Source organism: Geotrypetes seraphini, chromosome 9, assembly GCF_902459505.1.
Source record: "Geotrypetes seraphini chromosome 9, aGeoSer1.1, whole genome shotgun sequence".
NCBI classification, from domain to species: domain Eukaryota; kingdom Metazoa; phylum Chordata; class Amphibia; order Gymnophiona; family Dermophiidae; genus Geotrypetes; species Geotrypetes seraphini.
The window spans coordinates 145,190,665-145,217,160 of NC_047092.1; the positions used below are offsets into that span (position 1 = coordinate 145,190,665).

The 26,496-nt window shown below is 43.2% G+C and overlaps 1 protein-coding gene across 1 annotated transcript in view; it reads right to left on the reverse strand.

Moving 5' to 3' along the window:
• Positions 1 to 15,017, reverse strand: part of AP1S3 (adaptor related protein complex 1 subunit sigma 3) — a 40,189-nt gene extending 25,172 nt beyond the window's left edge. Inside the window, exon 1 of the mRNA XM_033958893.1 lies at positions 14,899 to 15,017. Within this exon, the coding sequence (XP_033814784.1) occupies positions 14,899 to 14,901 (3 nt within the window). The 5' untranslated portion in view covers positions 14,902 to 15,017. The remainder of the gene's footprint in view (positions 1 to 14,898) is intronic.
• Positions 15,018 to 26,496: the final 11,479 nt, after the last annotated feature.

The window sequence follows — 26,496 nt, forward strand, 5'->3', positions numbered from 1 at the left end:
AAAACCATGATATTCAAGAAATCCTTGAAGACAAACTAACACCGCAAGACTCATCCCAATTCTCTGAAGCAACCCACTCTTCTCTTCAATTCCTCTGGAAATGGCCAGATAACTTCTTTTATAATCCGCCTTGAACCACAAGGTATTGGTGGAATAGAAATCACTAATTTAATGTAATGTAAAATATTAATATTAAATGTTTATGAAAGTTTGGATAAATAGTGTGGGCCAGTGACGAGTGGACACAAAGCTCACCGCTATGAGCTATTGTTGAGCGGTTGAGTGGTGTCGCTGAGGCCCAGAAGAAAAAGATTGACTTGGGGAAAACATATGTTGGTCAGAATAATGGATAACACAAAAACTCAAAAGGAATAACAAAGGAGGTATTCCCCAATGATAGAACTAAAAAAGAACCTCGTTTGTGAAAAGAGGATTAGGATAGGGACTTGTATACCCGCCTTTTTGTAGTTCTACAACCACACTCAAAGTGGTACTTCAAGCATTTTCTCTATCTGTCCCAGTGGGCTCACAATCTACCTGGGGCAGTGGAGGATGAAGTGCCTTGCCTAGGGTCACAGGGAGCAGTGCAGGGTTTGAACTCACAACCTCAGAGTGCTGAGGCTGTAACACTAACTACTACACTACACTCTCCTCAATTTATATGTATATATGTGAGAGTTTCAGTATACGGGAACTCAGGGACAGGGTAACTGAGAAATCCCCACGAATTCTCATGAAACTTTGCCAAGCAAGCAAATAATGTCCAGAGTCTGTACTACATCTTTAACTCTCTCTTTTTTATTTATATTTTTTTAATATTGAAGTATGTGTAAATATTAATATTGTAGTAAAACGCTTCTCCTCAAAAAATAGTTCAAGGGCAATTAAAACAACACCCGTTGTCGAAGCCTAAATGTGAAGATGGTACAGAATCTAGACGTGTCTCAATGGTAAGATTTCCTGAAGAAAATAATTCTAATGAGAGCAAACACAGCGGCAGATCTCGTTCCAGGGAAAAGTCGTCTTCTTTTTCAGATCAACTTCCCAGGGGATAAAAAGGACAACGGGAAAATCAAGGTAGACATAAAGGAGGATAGAGCAGAGGGTCATCAGAATAATACAACCATCCAAAATTAGACGACCCTATTGTAAACAACTCTGGGATTCAATTATCTGAAGATTAATTGACAGTTTTAAATAAGGGTCTATCCTATGTCCCAATGGTGAAATATGATCCTTTTAGGATGTGTTGCAATATAGCCAGGATTATTAGAAATCTTCAACTGAGATTATATTTGTCAGATCATAATACTAAAGATGATTCCATATTTTGCCTATCTTCCACATAGGTCCCCCAGCCCTCTAGACTCTAACATTAGTACTTTCAGGGATTTGTTGCTATGGCATTTACAACAGATTGAATCAAATTCTAATAAGAAGCAGTTTGTTAATATGTCACGTCAAGAGTGTCAAGCTATTCATTCCTTGCACCAAATGACAAGGATAATTGTTAAACTAGCAGATAAGGGTGGATTCCTGGTGATTCAAAACAGAGAACAATACTAAGAAGAGGTATTACGCCAGCTTGGGGATGTTAAATGTTATGTTCCCTTGAGTGGGAATCCGATTCCTTGTCTACAGAAGGAGATTTTTGGAGTGGTTGAGGACACTCTAAGTAAAAGATTGATTCATTAGAAAAGTTGAGAATCAAATTCTTATGAGTATGAATTCTCAAATTCCAATGTTTTATACACTACCTAAAATACACAAGTCAATACAAAATGCTCCCAGAAGACCAACTGTGTCCCTCAGATGCACTATTCTGGAACCCTTGTCCAAAGTTCTTGGATTATTTTCTGTGATCTCAGGTATTGGCCTCTGAAGCACCAGCATCAGCGTCCTGAGCAGCAAATCCTCTCTCTCTCCCTTCCCCTCCCTCAAGCCCCGAAGCAGCTACAAACCCTCCCTCCTGCCCTGATCACCATCACGGCAGTGGTCCTGAGCCTCAAAGCGCTCTTCCCTCCCTCCCTCAAGCCTCAAAGTGACAGAAGCATGCAGCGGTCCGGAGCCATGAACTCCCTCCCTCCCCTCCTTCCTTACCCAGAGCGCAGCCGGTCAGCAGCAAGCAGCCTCAAAACAGGCTGCTCACATCCAGCCCTGGCAGGGCCTTTCTTCTGTTGCGTCGGAAGTGAAGCATCAGAAGAAAGGCCCTGACCGCCACATGCTTCTGCCCCTTTGGGGCTTGAGAGAGGAAGGGAGGGAGGAAGGAGGGCTTTGCGGCTCAGGACCGCTGCCTGCTGGTGCTTTGGAGTGTGTGTGTGTGTAGGAGGGGGTATTCACCAATTCCCATGGGTACTGAATAACTGAGATTCTAAGGTAGGTGCCTAACTTTATATATCTCTTATAGAATCTGGCCCTGAGTGCCTATTCTATAATGGTACCTTGGCACCAAGATTCCATTATAGCATAAAAGATAAATCGGCATTGATGCACCTTTATATTTAGGTTTCCTCATTTACATTAAGCACACAAAATTATGACAGCTTTAGTCCTAAGTGCGCTGTGCAATTTTATGTAACTTATAGTATTCGGTAAGGTGCACACATAATTAGAAGACACATCCATGTTCTGTCCATGCTCCGTTCATGAGTCATCCCTCTTACGGTTTATGTGCTATCCCCCAGATTCTATGCATGGTACCCAAAGTTGTTCACCCAAGTTGTGCGCACAAATTAATTGAGTAATGAGTCCTTAACCAGCAAATCTGGGTGCTAACAACCAATTATTGCAGTTAACTGGCTTCAATTAAGATTTACACATGCATTATTCCATAAGACTCAGCGCCTATCTTTTATTGTGTGTATCTGAAAAGGAAGCATGGCCAGGGGCATTCCAATGAGTTTCATACAGGAAGAAAGCTATGTCAGAGAGAAGACTCCGGGGTTGGCATGAGCAGGCTGTATATGAATCACTGCCACCAACCACTAGAGAGAATAAAAACTTTCAAAAGGTACATGGGGGAGGAAGGCAAGTGATACAAGGGGAGATGTTTGGTAGCCGGCTGGAGAGGGGACAAGAAGGTAAAATGCTGGATCATATGGTGGGGGGGGGGGGGAGAGGGAGAAGGTAAAATACTGCGTCTTGTGTGAGGATATGCCTTAAATTTAGCACTGTGCAAGTGTGCTGTGAAATGAAAAAAGGTTAAAAATCTCTGCATTAAGGGCTCATGTGGTAATCCTGCACTATATTCAGCTGCTCTTGCTAATTTTTACTGCGCAGTGGAGGAAGTAAAACTTATTCAGACTCTCTGCTTGGTTTTGGGCAAGCTTTATACCGGTCAATTTGAGGACTTTACCTGATCTACATGCTAAAGGTTTAACAAGTTCCTGCTCCTGAAGAAGAAACGAAACGGAGCTCTGTCGGGCAGTGAACAAATTTCCTTTAGACTCAGATAAGTTGAATTTACTTCACGGACTTTTTTGAGCAGTGAAAAGAAATCTGAATGGTAATAGGGGTCAAAAAGAAGGAATTATTTTGAAAAAAAAGAAGTGATCTTCACTTTAATAACTTTGTATTATTTTTCACTTTATCATTATTTTACACTGACACTAGCATTACTTTGCACACAGAGGAGACATTATGATGTACGGGGCAAACTCATTTAGGTTAAAACTTAAATAGAATATGAGTTGTCTGCCCAGGGGATATACTGCAGGGTTGATCGTGTGCAGTTCCCCGGTACTGAGGTCTTCCTCTTTTTCCTGAGTATAACATATGTAAATCTTTCTTATAATACTTTCCCTCTTTTTTGGCTTAGGGGTCTGAGCTTACTGGTCTCCCCATTTCTTATATATATAAGCAGTGAGTGCTAGTGCATGCTTACCGCTGCTTAAAAGAGCTTACATTGGACATGCTCAGGCATCCTGAGGTAAGTTCAAAATCTGCATGCGCTTCCTGTGTGCTAAAAAATATTTTATTTATTTTTTTCTTTGAGCAGGCGTGTCTAGGGCAGAGAGTAGGCAATTTTGCGTTTATCAGTTTGTCCGTGTTATTGTGTACTAGTAATTGATCTAGAATTCCATAAAAAACTTTGGTAAAATATATATAGCCAATTAGTACACAATAACACGGACAAGCTGATAAGCGCAGAATTGCCTACTCTCTGCCCTAGACACGCCTGCTCAAAGAAAAAAAATATAAAATATTTTTTAGCACGCAGGAAACGCATGTAGATTTTGAACTTACCTCAGGATGCCTGAGCATGTCCAATGTAAGCTCTTTTAAGCAGCGGTAAGCATGCACTAGCACTCACTGCAGCTTAGTATAAGATCCCCTAAATCAGGGGTGTCCAACCTTTTGGCTGCCCTGGGCCGCATTGGCCAAAAAAAATGTTTCTGGGGCCGCATGCTGCAGCAAGACAGAGGAGGGAGCCGGCAAGATGGTAAACACCCGGGGGCAGCAGAGGAAAACACTGCATCGCCCTCGATCGGGGCCGCACAAAATACTTCACAGGGCCGCAGGTTGGACACCCCTGCCCTAAATTCTCTTCAGAGATCCATTCCTTCCACTTCATTATTTTCAGTAATATGGCCTTCGTAATCTAAAACAAACACTGGTATAAAAAAAACAACAACAACCCACACTCCCACCACAAAATCACAAGGAAGAGAACAGCACATGTTCCTGCAATATACCAAACTGCAAACTGTGCCAACACATTTCACGGGACCCCACAGTCACAGGCATGGAAAAAACTTTCAGCATAAGGGAATCCTTCACGTGCTCATCTTCCAATGTGGTATATATCATTCAATACAATAAAGTGTAAAGAAGGGTGTTACATTGGAGAAACAAGCCATATGCTAAAAACTAGGATTAATTTACACAGATATTATATTAAAAAATGCAATGCCAACCAGGATATCACCTCTGTGGGACAACACTTCATAAAATATATATATCAGAACACTGCATCAAAGATTTTATGGTGAGAATACTAAAAGGAAATTTTAAAACAATTCAGGAACGCAAGATTTTTGAAATCAAAACGGTTTCAAAATATTTTGACACCTACTGAACAGGACTCAACAAGGACCCTGTCTTCCTATCACATTACAGGCCATGAATTTTTACTGTTTTTTTCTCCTTCTTGTCACTTGCCCATGTCTCTCTGTCTCTCACCTTACCCACACCTTACTCTTCCTGTGACTGTGAGACTATCACTGAAATGATTTGATGTTTTACTTACATATACTGCCAGTTGTCAACATTTGCTTATTTCTGAAGAAGTATTACATTCGAACGCTAATCAAACAATGTCCTAGCCCCCTCCTTTACAAAGAGGCGTTAGCATTTTTAGCGCTGGCTGCCGCGGTAACAGCTCCGACGTTCGTAGAATTCCTGTGAGTGTCCGAACTGTTACCGCCGCAGCCGGCACTAAAAATGCTAGTGGGGCTTTGTAAAGGAGGGGGTTAAGTTGGTCCAGTAAAAAAAGGTATTACCTTTACTCCTTTTGTTTTATTTCTATATATTATCAGTATTATTTCAAACATAAAGGTACTAATTTAAAACACTGCATGATTTTCAGGGCTTTTTAGTTACAAAATATATATATATTCAGTCTTACCATTCCACATTCTGCCACAAAATTAAATGATCCCGATTGTAAAATCCTATAATTATTAACCTTAAAGAAAATCGTTTAAATTCCTGTACAAGGATACCAGTTCTCCCAGCCTATCCATCCTGTACACATCTCGTGTTTCAACGCCTGGCACTGACCTCTTTGCCTGCTATATTAAGTTACAACTTCTTTGCAGTGCAATGGTAGGAAGTAACATTCAAAAATAATTGTCTTGTACCAGTTCATTCACTATATAGGCTGGAGTCAAAGCAGGAAGAGCACATGCAAAGACACAGTGTACTCTTATGTCTAAATTTTATAAAAACATCCACAGCAGATAACACAATCAGTCTCAAAGGCATGGCTTGTGAGTACTGTACTGTGGAATGTGTTTGCATTTTTTAAAAGTTTAATTACGCTTAACTGTTAACTGACTTTCTTCGAGTCTTGCCAAACAGTGCCTCCTACTAAGGCCTTCAGTACTTATGCTGGATCACTGGAGAAGCCAACTAGGATGTCAATTTGGAGCTTGTGTGTTTGTGTGTCTGTTGTCTGAATGGACCCCCCCCCCCCCTCCCCAAGGCTCCATTTCTTCTGGTCTAATTCTGTTCTGCCATCATTGCCTGGACTTTAAGTGGGTCTCTGGATTGGTTTGGCAGGACTCAAGAAAAGACATACAGACAATCATAGAAGCATAATTGTACCTGCTTCATCCTTGTCAGACCAGTCCAGACCATTGGGATGCATCTAAGCTAGCCCCATTACTCAGAGCATCTGAACTTTAAGCTACTTGCTGTTCAGCTAGCATGTACAATCTGTAATGCAGAGGTATAGCCAAATGTAGGCCTAGGCCCTTCCTTACCAGCTATAACAGTGGTCTCAAACTCAAAGCCTTTGCAGGGCCACATTCTTGATTTGTCGGTACTTGGAGGGCCTCAGAAAAAAATAGCTAATGTCTTATTAAAGAAATGACAATTTTGTATGAGGTAAAACTCTTTTTAGTTTATAAATCTTTCCTTTTGGCTAAGTCTTAATAATAATATTGTCATTTATAGCTAAAGAGACATATGATCAAGAAACTGTTTTATTTTACTTTTGTGATTATGATAAACATACCGAGGGCCTCAAAATAGTACCTGGCGGGCCGCAAGTGCCCCCGGGCCGCAGGTTTAAGACCACTGAGCTATAACAATGGTGTGTGCCTCAGCAGCATACACCATTGTTATAGCTGGTAGAGATCCCCTAAGCCCCGTTGAAGACATTCAGATGCCACTAGTCCCACTCAGAAAAGCACAGCAAACTAAACTAAACTAAATTAAACCTTAAGTTTATATACCGCATCATCTCCACGGATGTGGAGCTCGGCACAGTTTACAAGAACTTAAAATATAGGAAGAGAAGGAAAAAAAAGGTTTACATGAACTTATATATAGAAGAGAAGAGTAAGGGGGGAAAGAATTACATTTTAGTGAAAAGCCAGGTTTTCAGTTGCTTGCGGAATAATTGGAGTGAGCCCAGGTTCCGCAGCGGGGCAGCATTACTCTGAGCCACCAACATCAGCATCATGAGCGTGCTCGGATCATGCATGGGAATTGAGTGTGTTTGTGATGCTGGCACTGGAAGCTCAGAGTGCCATCTCTGACTGCTACACTTTTCCAAGTCTTCAGATTATAGGGTTCAGGGAATCCCCATCAGCTAAGTTATTTTAAGTTTTAAATTTGGGAAGAGTGGGAAAGGGAAGAAGAAATACATGCCCACTCATTTTACCTGGTTTCTGGTTATGCTACTGTTGTAATATGAAAGAGTGTAGGGCCACCCGAGTGGCTGCTCTACAAATGTCATCTACTGCAGGAGTTCTTAACCTTTTTTGGTTCCTCCACCCCTTTAACTAATCAATGCTCTGCTCCTATATTCATGAAAGCAGCTGCTTGTTTTCAGATATGTAACAGAGTGTATTTCTTTAACATAAGTTCCCAGACTGTACTGCTTTTCGCCCGGTGGGCTAAGCCCCCCATTTTTCCTGGCTGCTGCTCTTGTAGATGGTTATTAACTCCATTTTGAGCTGCATGTGGCTATAGAGAAGGTACTGTTCCCCGTCTGATTTTATCCTTTGAATCTGCTAGTCTAAATACAGCTTAGCATGAATTGACTAGATTTGAATCTGCTACCCTTGGAATGACTTGGTGCTGCTAAATTTAAAAGTACAGTACCACTTCACAAAGAGTATGTGATATTACACTCCCAGTTTCCCCTCTCTCTGGGATGCACTGGTGGAGTGTGGGTTCTGCAGAAGAAGAAAATTCCTTGAGATTGGCTGAACTATAAGTTTATTTATTTCTTTGTTTTAAGTTTTGTATTAAAATAAAGCTTGTTTAAGAAATCACAGAGTCCAGCCTGGTAATATTATAGACTACAGATCCAATGAGTTTATCTGCCTGGGATCCTCTGGGATAAGCCTCAGAACAATCAATGAAACCCTCAAAACCCCTTCTTAAACCACATGTCCACTAGTAACTACTAACAGCCACATATGTCATTGTTAAGCCACTAACGTCACTAAAATTACAGTATACACAGTTATACTACCAATAACTGTCACTGTGTCTAGAAAGTTTCAATAAATTGCCTCAGATTTCAAGACCCCCGTCTGCAGCCCAGTTCACTTCTTCCTTCACCCCTTGGGATATGGGCACCATTGTTTAAAATCCCCTAGTCTAATGAAATAAATCCAAATCCCACTTAGTATGCTTTGGCTTGATGCTGGGTACTTATAGCTCCTATGGCTCCTTATGGCCCCTAGTAGATGGATCAAGGAGACAATAATGAGAGCCTATAAGATTATTGATGCTTTTGAGGATGTTTCCCCCTTTTTTGGTCTTCTGTGCAAGATGAAAAGCTCTTTGTCTTTCTGATTGTATCACCATAATGTCCTCTTAAAATCAATTCTCTGCTGCTCTTCTCAAAGACTTGGTCCAACTCAGGTGAAACTGAGAAATGCTTCTGGGGGAAAACAAGAAGGCATCATACACAAGAAGAGTGTTTCCTTAGACATCTGGACATAATGCCTGCAATGCAAATAAGTCTGGCTGAACAGATAGCCATTGAAAAAGCCTTTCCTCAGAAGACAGACCTTGGAGATTTTAAGTTTTAGAGATCGGAGAAACAAACTTCTGCTGCAGCTGAGCTCCTAAAAGAGATTTCCTATATGATATGCTATAAACATACCTATACAGTTTATAATGCTAAACACCAATTATTAACCACACAAAGGAAGACAGAGGAGGAAGAAATAAAAAGGTACACAGCTCTTCTCTTAATTCATCAAGTCCATGATTCATCATATCCCAGTGAATTCATTGGCTGGCTATCAAACGTTTAAGTCATAAATGGAAACCTGAAATAATGTTTAAACTTGATTTAAACTTATGGGGGGGGGAGGATTTAACAGATGTAGTGCAGGAGCAGATCATTAAATAAGAAAGTGGCGAGCACACAAGTGGCTTCCAATCAAATTCTGGTTTGGGAAGAACTACGAGAATGTTCTGTTGAGATGACCAAAAGGGCACATGAAGAAATGCAAAGAATTAGTAGGCTTACCAAGAAACAGGCATACTAGTGTAAAAGATCCATTGTCGCTCCTTATGTGATGCATAGCCTTCTGCTGTTTCCAAGAACAGTCATCTCTGTTCTGTGCTAGTACCCATAGCAGTTAAAATCCAGTCTGTCTACTCTTTCTGTATTAAAAAAAGAGCCTCAAAGGATTGCACTCTTAAATAGCCATTACTTCATGATGAGGAGAAATGGATGCAACATGTCCACATATTACCTCTTGGGTCCCAGCCCAACAGTTGAAGACCACAAAGATCTCTGCTGCTGGAGCCAATCATGGATCTTGCTGCACTAGTCCAGATGTCATCTCTTTTAGACAAAGCAATAATGATTTGCTTGCCTGCTGCGCCAACTAAAAAGGATCAAACCATACCTCTCCAAACCTGACCTGGCTCAGCTCATCTACACCTATGTACTCTCTAGATTGGACTACTGCAATTTCCTATTCAATGGCAAAAACTACAAAGGAACTCAAACATCTCAGAGTCCAAAACTCAGCAATCCGCTTCCTATACAGCCTCAACTACTGCGACCTCACCAGCATTCCATGCGGAACACTGGCTACCTGTCAACAAACACTGCATATTCAAGGCCCTGGCGATAGCTCACAAAAGATTTCACAACATAACCTCTACCTATATTACATCCAAGCTACACCAGTACACCCCCAACAGCCCCCTCTGCTCTGAAGCAGATAGATGACTATGCATCCTCTGGGAAAGATCTCTCCAGATGGAAACGGCTCGTAAGCGCTCCTAGAGCCACTTTGTCCCTTGACTACGGAACCAGCTGCCTGAACGGATAAGATCACAGAACTCACTGATGGCATTCTGAAGAGCAGTGAAGACCCTCTTCTTCAGCTAAATGGACACCAGCAGACAAGACTCCTCCTTATATCATTCCTCCTATGTACACCATGTTTTGTGACCAGTCATGTCCTTAATTTACTGTGAATGTATGATCTACTGTGAATATTTTCTTTTTGTAACCTGTTCTGAGCTTCTGGGAAGACAAGATAAAAATCGAAATAAATAAATAAATAGGGAAAGCAAGCAGTTTTAGTCCATCTCCTTCTGCTGGTAGGAGGCCTTATGACTAGTCTGGACCAGTCCAATAGGGACAAAGAGAAATAATGTGAACTTCATACAGACAGCCTGTAGTATTTAAAAAGTGTTTGATATATATTTTTTAAAATTTATCTCATCCTAAAAACCTTGCAGTTAATACAGACACAGGGGTCGGTGCTGGGACCTCTATTGTTCAATATATTTATTAACGATCTGGAGACGGGGACAAAATGTGAGGTTATCAAATTTGCTGATGACACCAAACTCTGCAGCAGGGTTAGAAACACGGAAGACTGTGAAGCCCTGCAAAGGGACCTAATGAGACTGGAAGACTGGGCAAAAAAGTGGCAAATGAGTTTTAACGTAGAGAAATGCAAAGTCATGCATGTAGGGAAAAAGAACCCGATGTTCAGCTATAAAATGGGGGGAACACTGCTAGGGGTGAGTAACCTTGAAAGGGACCTGGGGGTGATGGTCGACACATCACTGAAACCATTGGCGCAGTGTGCGACAGCCTCAAAGAAAGCAAACAGAATGCTGGGCATCATCAAAAAGGGTATCACAACCAGGACGAAGGAAGTCATCATGCCACTGTATCGCGCAATGGTGCGCCCGCACCTGGAGTACTGTGTTCAATACTGGTCGCCGTACCTCAAGAAGGACATGGCAGTACTCGAGGGAGTGCAGAGGAGGGCGACTAAACTGATAAAAGGTATGGAAAATTTCTCATACGCTGACAGGTTAAAAACGTGGGGCTGTTCTCCCTGGAGAAGAGGAGACTTAGAGGGGACATGATAGAAACCTTCAAAATCCTAAAGGGCATAGAGAAAGTGAATAAGGACAGATTCTTCAAACTGTGGGGAGCCACAAGCACTAGGGGTCACTCGGAGAAATTGAAAGGGGACAGGTTTAGAACAAATGCTAGGAAGTTCTTTTTTACCCAGAGGGTGGTGGACACATGGAACAAGCTTCCGGAGGAGGTGATAAGCCAGAACTCTGTACAGGGGTTCAAGGAAGGTTTGGATAGGTTCCTGGAGGATAAGGGGATAGAGGGGTACAGATAGAACTTGAGGTAGGTTATAGAAGTGGTCAGAAACCACTTCACAGGTCGCGGACCTGATGGGCCACCGCGGGAGCGGACCGCTGGGCGGGATGGACCTCTGGTCTGACCCAGTGGAGGCAACTTCTTATTTTCTTCTTATGTTCTTATGATGAAGACATTTTCTGTATTAAAAGCATGATTATATTTAGGATTAACCTGTCACACTGCATTTCAAGGCCTCCTTCATAAAGGGTATGAATCAGTCTTTTCAGATATATTAGGTCACACCACAGAGATTGTTTGTATAGTGCAACCAAATGTAGGCAGTACTTTAAAAGACATAATAGACAGTCCATGTTTCCAGAAGTATAGTATAATCAAGACTAGGGATTGTATTGCCATTGAACCCACAATAACATGTCAACATTATGCATTCATTTCATAGTTAAAATGAAAGAAGAAAGAACCAAAAAAAATGTTTTATTGTTGCCAACAGTTTTAATATGCCCTGCCTGCCCCCCCCCCCCATGATTCCCCCTCTCATGATTCCCACAGTCTTTTATAGGCACTGAGGCAGAGAAGATTTATGTCACTTGCCCAGAGTCACAAGGAGTTGACGTGGGAAATGAGCCTAGTTCTCCAGGTTTTCAGGCAACTACACTAACCGTTAGGCGGCTACTCCACTGAAGAGGAGAAACAGGTTGAATCACTCTGTCTTCACAGTGGTTCCTTTTTGCAAACTTGCAGCCCCCTCCCCCCCCCTAGCTTTGTTGATTGAAAGGTGTACTTCCCATCATGTCACGTATATAGGTTCAGCCTTCTGGTGCTGTCTAGGTGTTCATAGGTGCATGTGTGGCGCAGCGATGGCTCTTCTGGTTTGAGCATGGGCATTTACATGGCAACCTATCATGCTACATTCCTACCACTTGCATCATCTAGTCCAGCTTCCTCAGTATGCTGATCTCTGGGTTCTTTGTATAGGGCTTACAGTATAGTGGGGGCAGAGGATGTGTAATGTGCTGCATAGCCTTATAAGCATATATTCCCTCCCCCACCTATCCTCCCCTTCATCTCAAGAGTACTGGCAACTCTGTCCCCCTCCCCCACCCAGGTCAGAGTTTTGCTGTTGACTGCATATTACTGCAAGTTGTTGACCTTTTTGAAGTGGCTTCTTCAGGTTTCCAGGCGGCGGCAGCCTCCTTTGTGGTGTGTGCCTGTCACGCGAGATTGCACAGGGTGCCCTCTGCGGAAGTAGAGGTCTGTCCCCAGCTAGTGCTGGATGGTGTGGATTACGTGGCGGACACCCTTTCTGATCTCATTCGAGTTCTTATCACTTATACGGTGTCTGCGTGCCAGCCTCTTTGGTTCTTTCCTTTGGCTGGGGACGCTGCCTCTGAGGCCACTTTAAGTAGACTTACTTTCAAGGGACAGGTCTGGATGACCTCAGGGCCAGTGTTGCTGATCACTGCCCTAAGTCTCTCCCTATGCATGTCTCGCTGGACTTTGGGAGGGGACGGTTCTAATTTTTGTCACTCACGCCGTTTTTATCAAAGATCCTCGGGCTCTTCCTACCAGAAATATTCTCAGGGATATGGTCCCAGTGACAGCTCATCCAGCCAGATCCTGGGCAGCTACTGCTCCTAAACAGCCCTCCAGAGGGCCGCCTTGCTCAGTTTTACTAGAAGTGGACTTGCATGTCCTTGGATAAATGGGTGCTGGACAGCACTCAGGAGGGGCACAAGATTGTTTTCTTTTGCCTGCTTCCGGCTTGTTTCTGGACTCGCTGACAGATCAGCTGGACAAGGAGTGAAGGGTCCGCGCTACTTTGCAGTGTCTCTTGAGCATCCGAGCACTAGAACCTGTTCCTGAACAGGTTCCTGAACACGAATCAGGCTTTGGCAGATACCCTTTATACTTCATCATGCCAAAGTACAGCTCAGAGGACTGCAGACCCATTTTGGATCTCGTTGGTCACTTGCTTCCTGCGGATTTCTTATTTCCGAATGGAAACCGTGTACACAGTCATTGCTGCTGTCTCTCCTGGGGAGTTCTAGCATACTTGGATCGCACGGAGGCTTTCTTCCATAGTCCAATATTTCCAGAGCATCGCAGATTTCTGTGTTTCCATGTTCTGCCACAGCATTTCCAGTCCGCAGCTCTTCCTTTTGGACTCACAACAGCTCCCCACACTTTCACCAAAGTGATGGTTCTTGTAGCGGTTCTTCTCCGCAGGCAGGGTGTCCAGGTCTATTTTTTCTTGGGCGACTGGTTGATATGGCCTCCATCTCGACATGAGTGCGCCTGTATGGTGGAGATCTCTCTGCTACATAGCTGGGGTTGGATTGTCAACTTCAAACAGAACCAGTTGACGCTGTCTCAGACCTTGAAGTATCTGGGCCTTCTCTTCGACACCCAACAGGGTAGTGCGTTCTGCCCGAGCCACGCAGTCCAAAACTTCAGTGGCAGATCAGAGATCTCCTGAACCTTCCAGCTCCAATGCTCTAGTATTATCTGCATGGGACCTTGGCAGCCTCCTTGGAGGCTGTCCCCTGGGCCAGTGCGCACATGCGCCCTCTACAGGAATCCCTCCTCTACCAATGGTCTCCACAACGTCATCTCTTTCAGATGCTGTTCCCCTAGATGGCACTGCTATAGTTGCACTGCAATTTTTACAGAGATGATTTCATATGAGGGGTGGCATTTATTCACCACTTATAGTCCAAGTTGGTTTACATTCAGGCACTGAAGTATTTTTCCCTATCTGTCCCAGTGGGCTCACAATCTGACTAATGGACAACGGAATGTCAAGTGACTTGCCCAGGGTCACAGGGAGCCGTGCTAGGCTTGAACCTGCAACCTCAGGGTGCTAAGGCTGCAGCCCTAACCACTAGGCCACTCCTCCACTGCAGTACATTACAGCTGAGTGAGAACTGTTCAAAGTCAAAGCAACTGGCTCAGTTCATTTCTCCTGTAAATAAAGTCAAACAAAGTTTGGAACCACCTCCTACCTCTGCACTACTGACAGTTTAGGGGCAGGATCTACACCGGCATGCGCAGACAGGGAAGTACAATTCATTCTGTGTTTATTCCTCTTGGGGGTCCTGTACACATCCGATAAAGATTAACTTTATCAAATGCTTTCCCTATGCATGCTTGCAGAAGAATGAGACTTATTTCAGGTAAATTCACAGCTTAGAGCCTTTTCCCTGGGCAGCCAAACTTGTTTGACTGGCTGCCAGCGGAGTTACTGTGGGTTCTTCCCAATTCAGATGGCAAACCCTGAGCAAAATTACAAGCAGGTGATTTGATTCAATTAAAAATAATATTGCCACTACTTATTTGTTCTCTAGATCGTTCAGAAATAGAAATTCATGCCAGCCCTCGGCAAGGTGAAGGAGCACGGGGAACTGGTTCACCTGCTTCTCCCAGGTGTCCCCTCCTGTTTCCGATGCCTTTCCCAGTCCCTCTCTGCTACTTCCTTGCTCATCTCCCATCATAAATCTTGTCCTCCCAATATAGACAAACAACCTGTCTTTCAAACGAGACAGCTTACTCACCATGTCAGCAGCATGCAAAGCCCTTCTGAGAACAGGTAGCAGGCTGAGCTCAGAGTGTTTCAGCCTGTGACAGGTGAGCTCTCAGGACCTCATACTGCTTCTTCCCACAATGCTCTGAACTGAAAGTTCCCCAGCCCTCTCCCTCCCCTTTACTAATTCTTCAGGGAAGAGCACGCCTACATCACTGGGCTGGCAGGGCCCAGGGAGATGAGCTGCTGTTACCATCTGCTGACACAGAGCACCCAGGGCAGGGGAGGGAGCATTTCTACTGCACTGCTCTCTTCCGATCACTTACTAGCAATAAAAGAAATTGAATTGCATTATGTCGTCTCATTAGGATTATAGATTACTGCATTAATCTCAAATAAACCGGGGGCTTGGCACTAAGATTAATTCTGTAGATTAGTGGCTAATTCGTTTAAACCTATTTGATTTTATGAGTGATACTAGTTTTGTATAGGACCTTCTGGTGGCTTAGCAGGTTTTCTCTGTAAACTTTGCATAGGAGCCACTCAAGCACTCAACCACTCAAGTAAAAAGGTATATAAGCAACAGGAAATAAATGTGACCTGCTGAATGAAAAGGTACCAAAAGGAGGGTTGAAATAACAGAGGTAAAGGCTATAAACATCTGTAGGGATAAATTCAGACAACTTTAATTTTTTGAAAGTTTTGTGTACTATAGGATCAGTAGAATGGTACTTTGGAATTTATTTTTTTTATATAATGTTGGTGTGTCTCGTGTTCTGCAGCCTAAAAACTGCACGTACTTAAAGTAAAGTATGTGATTTCTGGGATTAATTATTTTTTTATTGATAAATGTTTCTCATTTTTTTTTAAAGATGCATGCCCTGAAAATCTTTCCATTCCATTCTAAATCCTGGGTCTGTCTGATCTCTCTCTCGCTCTGTTTGGCCAGACCTAGGGGAGCCAGGCACCTTAGGAAGGGACAACAAAGAAGCAAAAGTCACTTAACCAATCAAGTTGAAAGTTTTTGAAGAATAGGCAAACAAGCCTATACTAGCCCAATGTCTCCAAATTCCATAGCAGGTGATGTTAGCCAGAAACAGAATGCACATTTCTCTCTTGAGTTTCAGAGGGATAAGGCAGCTTGTTTGCTGAAGGCTAAGTGAGTTAAAGAGGTGACAATTAAAAATATCAGCCTCTGACAGAAATAAAGCAAATAGCACATTTGGGGTTCATGAAAAGGTAGAAGGTCAGCAGGGTTTGGTCTTAATGTCAGGGGCGGAAAAAAATCTGTGTATGATACACGTGAGGCTTGTGACAATCACAGCTCACATACTTAAATGTACTTTTTACATGCATGGACTGCTGGCATCTCTCACTCTCCACCTGGCCTATCTCTTACTCCACACCCCCTCCCTCTCCTTGCCAACAGCATTGAAGCCAGGCTGCTTCCAGTCAATGCAGGCCCCCTTTTCTTTGCCATTTTCTGCTTCCTCTGATGCAACAGGAAGTTGTCAGAGAAAGCAGGACACAGCTGAGGAAAAGCAGCCTGCGCCAGCCAAAGGCAGTTTGACTTTAACGCTGCCAGTCATACAGGCAAGATTTAGGGTAAATGGCCTAAAGGGAGGGTGAAGAGAGAGATTCCAGGCCAGAAGGAGGGAGGGGAGGAGATGGCAGGCAAAGGATGCTGGCTCCTGTGAGACAGGGGGAGGGGATTTGCGTACTAGAACTGTTGCATACCACTTTATAGAATGTGCTTGTAACTTCTAATTAGTATCAATTGGTGTCAGTTAAGATATTAATTGCCAAGTATAATTATCAGTGCTGGTTGGTCTTGTTAAACAATTAAGTTGTGCCTACAAATTGGCTGTGCGTACTGATTTGCGTGCAGAACTTATGGCACTGCGTACAGAATTTGGGCCTGCAGAATCCTATTCAGCATAGGGTCTGTCTTGCAGTATGAGCCATAAGATCCTGTAACTTTTCTACTCATCCCACAACACTGGGCCCATGCAGCAGAGGAAGCTGGAATGCTAATTATGTAGTCTTCTGCCTGCTGGCTACAGGAGCTGAACAGAAGAAGAGCCATACTGGGTCAGACTGATGGTCCAGCTAGCTCAGTGTCCTGCTTCCAATAGTGGCCAATCCAGGTCACAAGTACCCAGGGAATCCCCCAAAATATTCCATGCTAATGATCCCAGGGATATGTAGTGGCTTTCTTCTTATCTATCTTAACAGCAGCTTATGAATTTTTCCTCCAAAATATTGATGTCAGTTTTTTAAATCGCAAATGATTCCGGAACTGCTTATACTATTGCCAAAAACGTCCCGGATATATATATTTAAATTTATGATTATCTCATGGCCTCAGACCCACCACTCCACCGCTAATTACAGTTTTATAGCAGGAAGAAATACATGGCCCCTCATCACTGGCCAACTAATAATCTTCTTAGAAAATATCTTTTACTTTTTTCTTATCTTATTTTCTATTTAGATTTTCAATAAATATCTCTTATAAAATACTTTATATACTTTCAAGCACTTAGCTTAATAAGTATGACCCGGGAGAGGATGACCTGACACTATTGTGCTTTATCAAGGGTCCCCCACGGCCACTGTTGTCATCCAACTCATAAAATACTTAGAGAGCCTTTATTAAATGCAGACACGCCACCATGCTCTGGCAATGAGTTTCAAAGCTTAACTTTTCAATGAGTGAAAAATATTTTCTCCTATTCATTTTAATAATGCGGGGTTGGGGCTTCCCGAAGAATCAGGGCCAAACTGGTAGGTAAGTCACAAGGGAAAGCTGTGGTGTAAGATTAAAAGTTTGCCTAATGTATTTAGTAACTTTGAATTGACCCTGGGGTTTGGAATCCTAGATTTTTCAGATTTTTCAAAGTTCCTGTAAGTAGCTTGCTTTCGGGAAGGGGTAAAACGCGGACCTCGCGGATCTAAAACCGCACGTCCTTAAAAATCTGAGGTCTGTGCATTGACAAGCCCGACTTTTAGCTTGTTTTACCCAGACCTTTATTCCACCGCTTTCCCTGCAGCTCAGGCCCCCGGCTCTGCCTTCCCTAATGGCTAAGGAGGGAGGAGGCGCACCGTGGCTTTTGCTAATTAGCCCGATCGTCCCTTCCTCCAAATCTCTCCCTCCGCACTGATTCTGAGAGCCCCCGCGATATGACACTGGGTTGGGGGGGGGGGTTAAAAAATGTGTGCAAAGGTCTGCTGTGCATCTGACCTCACGGACCTCACAGATCTGATCTGCACAATGCATGTCTTTAAAAATCTGAGGTCTGCGCAACTTTTAGTCTCTGGCTCTGATAGATCTCTATGACATTTTAGCTCTGACGGATCCTAATGCTTTTCCCTCCCTATGCTGAGACTAAAAGTGGCACAGACCTCAGGGCAAAAGTTTTGCCGCTAGTCTCAGCATAGGGAGGGGAAAGCATTAGGATCCGTCAGAGCTAAAATGTTATAGAGGTCTGTCAGAGCCAGAAACTACAAGTGGCACAGACCTCAGAATTTTTAGGACGTGCGGTTTTAGATCCGCGAGGTCCGTGAGGTCCGCGTTATACCCCTTCCCCCTTGCTTTCTATTTAAGGTATCATGCGTAGGTAAATGGCCTCCAGTAAAAGTATACTTGTGGATCAACAACACACATACTTCCAACCACAGGAAAAATAAGGTGGTTTTAGCTTTGCATGTTTGAATCTACCTGTGTTATTTTCATAATATTCCCACAGGAAAACAGATGCAAATCTCTGCCAGCACTTTTTCCTCTTTTAGAACTGTTGCCAACTCCATGAGTACAAGTAAGCACAGACTTTGCACTTGCCTCCACAGTTTTGGACATTTGCCTTCACATTGTAAATACCATAGCAAGGGTAGCTTTACCCTTAGGTTTAACAAGCTTATTACACTTCAGTTACACTGAATCGGTGCACATAATAGACAAGGCCCTCTTTTTACTAAGCTGTGGCAGAGGTTTCTAGCATGGCATGGGGTGCTAAATGTTCCGACGCTCATAGGAATTGTATGAGCATTGAAGCATTTAGGCCCAAATTCTGTAACAGGCCCATCTAGATAGGCGCCTATCTAAATTAATTAACAAGCTCAATTAAGATTTTTAATCAGCAATAATTGAAACATGGGCGCCTATCAAGAAAGCGCGATTCTGCAACAAAGCGCCTCTAAAAATTTAGGTGGCCTTCAAAAAAACGAGCGCTATGCACGTTAGGCATGGGCGTAGCTACGGGTTAGGCGCCTTGTTTGCAGAATTGCTTCGCTTAAGTGTGTTTAAGCGCTCACATAGGCGCCTACCTATTAGTTGTGCCTAGAGCTGGCCTGTTTATTGGGCACTTGTAAAATAGGTGCCGCTGAGTGTGATTCATTAAACAGCACCCAATTTTACTTGAATTGCGCTGGACATTGCCTATATTGGCGCCTAACTTTTGGGCGCTTCTTAAAGAATTTGCCCTTTAGTGCTCTGGGCCATGATAGAAACCTCTACCGCGGCTTAGTAAAAGAGGGCCTATATATATATATATATATATATTTTTTTTAATTCTTTATTGATTTTCCAAACTTCAATAGTGCGATACACAAATATATAACATGTAGTAAGTCAATAAAAGCACATACAACTTACAAATATACACAACCAACCATTTTCTCCCACCCACCCCCAATGATTAGAAACATAGAAACATAGAAACAGAAAAAAGCAGCAGAAAAGGGCTATAGCCCACCAAGTCTGCCCATTCCAAGTATCCCCTCCCCTGAATTTACTCCCTTAAAGATCCCACGTGAGTATCCCATTTTCTCTTAAAATCCGTCACGCTGCTGGCCTTTATCACCTGGAGTGGGAGTCTGTTCCAATGATCCACTACTCTTTCGGTGAAGAAGTACTTCCTGGAGTCACCATGAAACTTCCCTCCCCTGATCTTCAGCGGATGCCCTCTGGTGGTCGAGGGTCCCATGAGCCAGAAGATATCATTTTCTGACTCGATGCGTCCCGTGATGTACTTATATGTTTCAATCATATCTCCCCGTTCTCTTCTTTCCTCAAGTGAGTACAGCCGCAATTTTTTAAATCTTTCTTCATACGTGAGATCCTTGAGCCCCAAGACCATCCTGGTGGCCGTTCGCTGAACCGACTCGATCCTCAGCACGTCCTTTCGGTAGTGTGGTCTCCAAAACTGAACACAGTACTTTAAGTGAGGCCTCACCATGGCTCTGTACAACGGCATCATAACTTCAGGTCTCCTGCTGACGAAACCTCTGCGGATACACCCCATCATTTGTCTTGCCCTGGAGGAAGCCTTCTCCACTTGATTGGCAACCTTCATGTCCTCACTAATGATCACCCCTAGGTCGCGTTCCGCCGTGGTCCTAACCAAGGTCTCACCATTTAGTACATAAGTTCTACGCGGGTTTCTGTTACCCAGGTGCATTATCTTGCATTTTTTAGCATTGAAGCCTAGCTGCCAAGTAGTTGACCATTGTTCCAGCAACAGTAGGTCGTGTGTCATATTATCAGGTAATAAGCTTTTGCCTACTATGTTGCAAAGTTTGGCGTCGTCGGCGAACAATGATACCCTTCCTCTAAGTCCTTGCGTCATATCTCTTATGAATAAGTTAAATAGAATCGGGCCCAGGACAGAGCCCTGCGGCACTCCACTGATCACGTCCGATGTATCGTTCACCACCACCTTCTGAAGTCTACCGCTCAGCCAATCCCCAACCCATGTAGTTAGAGTGTCTCCTAATCCTATCGATTTCAGCTTGTTCAGTAATCTTCGATGAGGGACGCTATCAAATGCTTTACTGAAGTCCAAATATACCACGTCCAGTGACTCTCCGGCGTCCAGTTGTCTAGTAACCCAGTCAAAAAAGCTAATCAGATTAGATTGGCAGGATCTACCCTGGGTGAACCCGTGTTGGTGTGGATCACGCAGTTTTTCTTCGTCTAGGATTGTGTCAAGATTCTGTTTGATCAGTGTTTCCATGAGTTTACACACTATAGACGTGAGACTCACTGGTCTGTAGTTTGCTGTCTCTGTCCTGCAGCCCTTTTTGTGGAGTGGGATTACGTTGGCGGTTTTCCAGTCCAAGGGGACCCTTCCTGTGCTTAGGGAAAGATTGAAAAGAACAGATAATGGTTCTGCCAGGACTTCCCTTAACTCCCTGAGCATTCTGGGGTGTAGGTTATCCGGTCCCATGGCTTTGTTTACTTTGAGTCTTGATAGTTCATCATAGACGCTACTGGGCGTAAATTCGAAATCTTGAAACGGGTCTTTCTGGTTATCTCCCGTCTGCAGCTGTGGACCAGCTCCCGGCGCTTCGCGCGTGAACACTGAACAGAAGTATTTGTTTAGTAGTTCTGCCTTCTCAGAATCTGATTCCGCAAAGTTACTGTCCGATTGCTTAAGGCGTACTATCCCACCTTTGTTTCTTTTCCTGTCACTAATATAGCTGAAGAAAGATTTATCCCCTTTCTTAATTTTCCGTGCTAGCTCTTCCTCCATTCGGAGTTTGGCTTTTCTGACTGCTGTTTTGACAGCTTTAGATCTGTCTAGATAGTCCTCTTTCGCCCCCTCTCTGCCTAAATGTTTGTAGGTGATAAATGCGTCTTTTTTCTGTTTAACTAGGTCTGAAATTTCTTTTCTGAACCATTGGGGTCTTTTGTTTCTCCTGCGTTTACTTACTGTCTTTATGTATCGGTCTGTTGCTTCGTGTAGGATGGACTTCAGAGACGACCACATATCCTCCACATTGTCAGATATTGCTTGTTTATGTAGCTCCTGATGGAAAAAATCTCCCATGCGGTTGAAGTCTGTGCCTCTAAAGTTGAGAACCCTTGTTGCTGTGTTTGTCTTAGGGAAACCTTTCTTGAGGTTGAGCCATACCATATTATGGTCGCTGGAGGCAATAAAACACAGAATCTTAGATTTTCCTAAATAACCTTACCCTATTCAAATTAATAATATCCTCCCAACTTCCCACCCACCCCAAGTGTAAATACTCAAAGGTCAAAATTAGGACAGAAAAATCCACCCCCCCCCCCTCCCTGGATGTGTACGAAAATAAACAAAACTGACTCATAATCAAAGACCTGCTATAATAAAGTAATATAAGATGTCAACAGGCCCCAAACCAATTTAAATAAATTACTGTGCCCCAAACTATCGGCATTCATTTTTTCATATCTATAGCTGGAGGACAGATTTGCCCACCAGAAAGGGAAATTTAGACAATTGTAATTCTTCCAATTTAGAGGGCCTATATCTTCATTCATTTTCCTTTTCATTTAAAGCCAGATATGAGCTAAGACTTATTTTAAGGCTTTAAAATTCCATCAGCATCTGTGGAACTTGAACAACCTCCAAACTGCCTATCCTATCCTTAATATTGAAAAGTTCCATTCAGAGTTTCTGCACTAAGGTCACTGATATTTTGGTACTGCCCATATGCTCCTGGATTCTGCATAGGTCACCCAAAGTTGGGTGTGTAAATTTGGGCATGGATCACAGATCTGCAGGTAAACTGATTAGTGGCCTATTCTATGACATGAATGCTTATATTTTCTGGTATGCAACTCAAAAGGGGTGTGGCCATAGGAGGGCCATGGTTAGTCCTGCAGACTTCTGGTCCAATCTTTGATCTTAAGCATCTTAGATTATTGCAACACTGTATATCCGGGAACTTTTAGGAAAACCATTAAGCGCCTAAGTATTGTTCAGAATGCGGCAGTTCGTCTCATCTTTGGCCTGAAAAAATTGGATCACTTAAGCCCTTATTATAAAAAAAATTACACTGGCTATCTGTGGAAGCCAGAATTCTCTTCAAGTTTGCCTGCCTTTGTTTCAAAACTATAACAGGTTCAGCTCCAATGTATCTCTCATACCATTTTGATTTTGCAGGTACCGGTTGAACACGTAGTGCTTATCTGCTTTTCTTGTCATCTCTGAAGGGTTGTATTTACAAGAGCTGGTAAATGGAACAAATGCGTTTTTCTCAAATGCATTTTCTTACCAAACCTTTAGAAAATCAATTAAAACTTATCTTTTTGATAAATTTGTCTGATTCTATTTCCATGCCGATGTATTTCTAAATGCTTTTTGTAATATCGCTGTCTGTATGGGTTCATAGACAAAACCGCGGAACACAAAGGCGCGTGCTGACAACTGAGCGCAAGACGGAGGCGCGCGCCGAAGAAAATGACAGTTTTTAGGGACTCCGACGGGGGGTTTTGTTGGGGAGGCCCCCCACTTAACTTAATACAGATCGCGGCGGCGTTGTGGGTGGTTTGGGGGGTTGTAACCCCCCTCATTATACTGTAAACTTAACTTTTTCCCTGTTTTTAGGGAAAAAGTGAAGTTTTCAGTAAAATGGGGGTTACAACCCCCCAAGCCCCCCACAACGCCCCCACAACGTTGCGCGATCTGTATAAAGTAAAGTGGATGGGTTCCCCCCCCACACACCCCCGTCGGGCCCCTAAAAACAGTTATTTTCTTCAGCGCGCGCATTCGCGCTGCGCTCAGTTGTCGGCGCACGCCTTTGTCTTCCGCGGTTTTGACCTGACACCGTCTGTATGCAGTCTTTTCCTTTGTAAACCACATTGAACTGTTTGTGGTACTGTGGTATATAAGAATAAAGTTATTATTATTATGAAGGGAATTGGAGATGCAGATCTTCCATTAGAGCCACAGGAAACACATGTTGCTTCTGAGCAACAATGCCAAATAAAGGGTTAAGTGTGTGCTAAGCCAGTATTCTGTAAAGGTCAGAGGTCATCAATTTGATAATACTGCTTTTTTGCCTTTTGCAGAATACTGGCTTTATCTAGTACCTAGTTTTGGGTGCCATTTACTGAATTCCATCTCTCTCATCCCCCACCCCCCTCATCCATGGTGTAGGGAGAGAATGAGAAATAAAACAAAACCATGCGAGATGATTGTGTGGATAAACTCTGAATCAATTTTCATATAATAATTGTGTTATCAGACCCTTTGTTTTATATTACAAATTAAACATTTGTACTGTCTCACTATGTGCTTGTTTTTGATACTGTACCATAATAGATACTGCCACTGTTAATTTGTGGTTATATAGTTGGACCATTATCTGAAGGAAGTTCATAGATTAGTTTTATCAAGAAGGAAGCTGCAAATTCAATACAAACTTAAAATCAATTGTGAACTCAGGAAGGTGATTTATTAAAGTTCATCAAAGGTTGGCCTTGGAAGTTACAAATTAGTTCCATGAATAAATAATGCCAAAATCTAGTTAAAGGCTAAGATAAATGAGTTTTTCTAAATTACTCTGTACAAGCACGATTGGCTCACGTGGTCTTTAGGATAACTCAGTTTAAGCTAGCAGCATGAGTGTCATGGGAAGGCAGGCTTTTCTATGGCTATGCACCAAGATATCCATTCATAACAGGAGTATATAGTTCTGCATAGACATAGCTATGGGCTGATTAAGTTTATCAAGTTTCAAGTTTATTATCTTTTTAATATACCGACCATCAACAAGTATCTGGCCGGTTAACAATAAAATTTTAAAAAGAGAAAAAAAATCATAGATATTTAAAGATGATATGAGTGAACATCAAAAACATTAACTGGACAGACATGAAAGTGAGGGGAAAAGGGAAAGGAGGGGAAAAGTTACATGTTTTGAGAAGAGAAGGAGAAAGTTGGAATGGGGTAAAACATAATGGGTGGGGTCGCTTTTTTAAAGCGGTTGGTTAAATAAGAGAGGAACAGAAGAGAGAAGGAGAGAGAAGAGAAGGGGAGAAAACAAAAAAGAAAGAAGATAGCTCTAAGCACAGGTGAAGGCGTCACGAAATAAAAAAGTCTTCAGGCTAATCTTGAATTTATCTAGATGTTGTTCATCTCGGAGTTGCTGTGGCAGGGCATTCCACAACGTTGGGGCGACTACTGCAAAATTTATTTTCCGGGTGTAATAGAAATCTTTTATGGAAGGAATTAGTAAGAGTTTTTGATCTGTGGACCTCAGAGTACGTGAAGAACATTGAGGAATGAGAACCTTATCAAGATATAAAGGCTGGTGTGAAAGTTTTATTTTGAAGGTCAGCAAGATGATTTTATAGGTGATGCGATGTGTGATAGGGAGCCAATGTGCCTCTTTCAGAAGCGGCGTAACATGATCATATTTGCCTATTTTAGAACCACCTCTGAAATCTGAATTGTGTTGCAAATAAAATCTGCAAATCAAAATGCTGTAAAATAAGAATTGCGGTGACCCGTCAAAAGTACGCCGGACATTGGCGCACCGACAAACCCGCGGTGACAGTTGCACGCAGGACTAATGCGTGCCTACGCTTCTGCCGGTTTCAGGCCTTCAGGTTTGCACTCCGAGGAGGGTGTGTTGGGGGGGGGGGGGAGCTTCCCTCTACACTTTGAAGTCCTAGCGCTCCTGTTGGGGGTGTGGGGGGGGGGGAATCCCGTTCTCCTTTCCTCGGAAGTTTGCAAGGAATTTTCACTGTAGTTTCCCCTCCAAACTCCTCCCAAAGGGAGCGCCAGGACTTCTAAGTGTACTGGGGAGGGAGGAGCCCCCAACACCCCCTCCCAGCGCAAACCTGAAGGCCTGAAACCGGCAGAAGCGGCGGCATGCATTATTCTTGCACATAAATCTAATCTAATCTACAATTTAGCTTAATATACCGAGTCATCATTCAAGAAAGCTTGACTTGGTTTACAATAGTTAACTTAAAAAAAATAATGACAAAATTTCAAAAGATTAATTTTCAAAGTGTTTAGCAAATAAAATGGTCTTTAAAGATTTACGAAAAAATTGAAGTGAACCAGAACTCCTTAACAGAAATGGAAGATCATTCCAAATGTGAGAAAACTTAAAAATCAGTGCACGTTCAACGCCAAGCTGCTCACAGGAATAGAATGGGTGGCTTGGCATTTAGCGTATGCTGCTTGTATGTTCCCGGCATGAGCAGCATCGCCAACTTGCTGCCCAGGTTGGAGCTGCTACTCATGCAGGAGAAAAGCTAGAGGTACGTGGAGGGAGGGGGGGTGGAAGTGAAGGCATGCGTGTGGTGGAGGAGTGGGAAGGAGCGGGTGTGGAAAGGAGGAGAGGTGCCAGCGCTCCTACCAACATGGCACCTGGGGTGGTCGGTTCATAGACGAAAGCGCGTGGGACAATCGGGCGAGGACAAAAATGTGAAGACATATGCGCACAGGATGTCAGCGCGCCAAATTAAAAGGTAATTTTAAAGCGCTCCAAAGGAGGATGTGGGGGGGGGGGAACCGCACAATTTTACTTAGAAGTGTTGGCGCTGCTATTGGGGGGCAGGAACCCCCCCTAATTAGAGAGGAAAGCGTAATTTTTCCCAGTGTTTTATTGAAAAATTAGTTTCCTCTGTAAGTGGGGGGTTCCCCCCACCCCCAATGGCAGCGGCAACATTTCTAAGCAAAAGAGGGGTTCCCCCCACATACCCCTCTTGGAGCGCTTTAAAGTTACCTTGTAATCCGGCGCGCTGATGTCCTGCTCGCATTTGTCTTAGCGTTTTTGTCCGCGCGCTTTAGTCCCGTCACCAGGGTGGTCCACCCCTCCTTACTACACCACTGAGTAGGCACCTAGT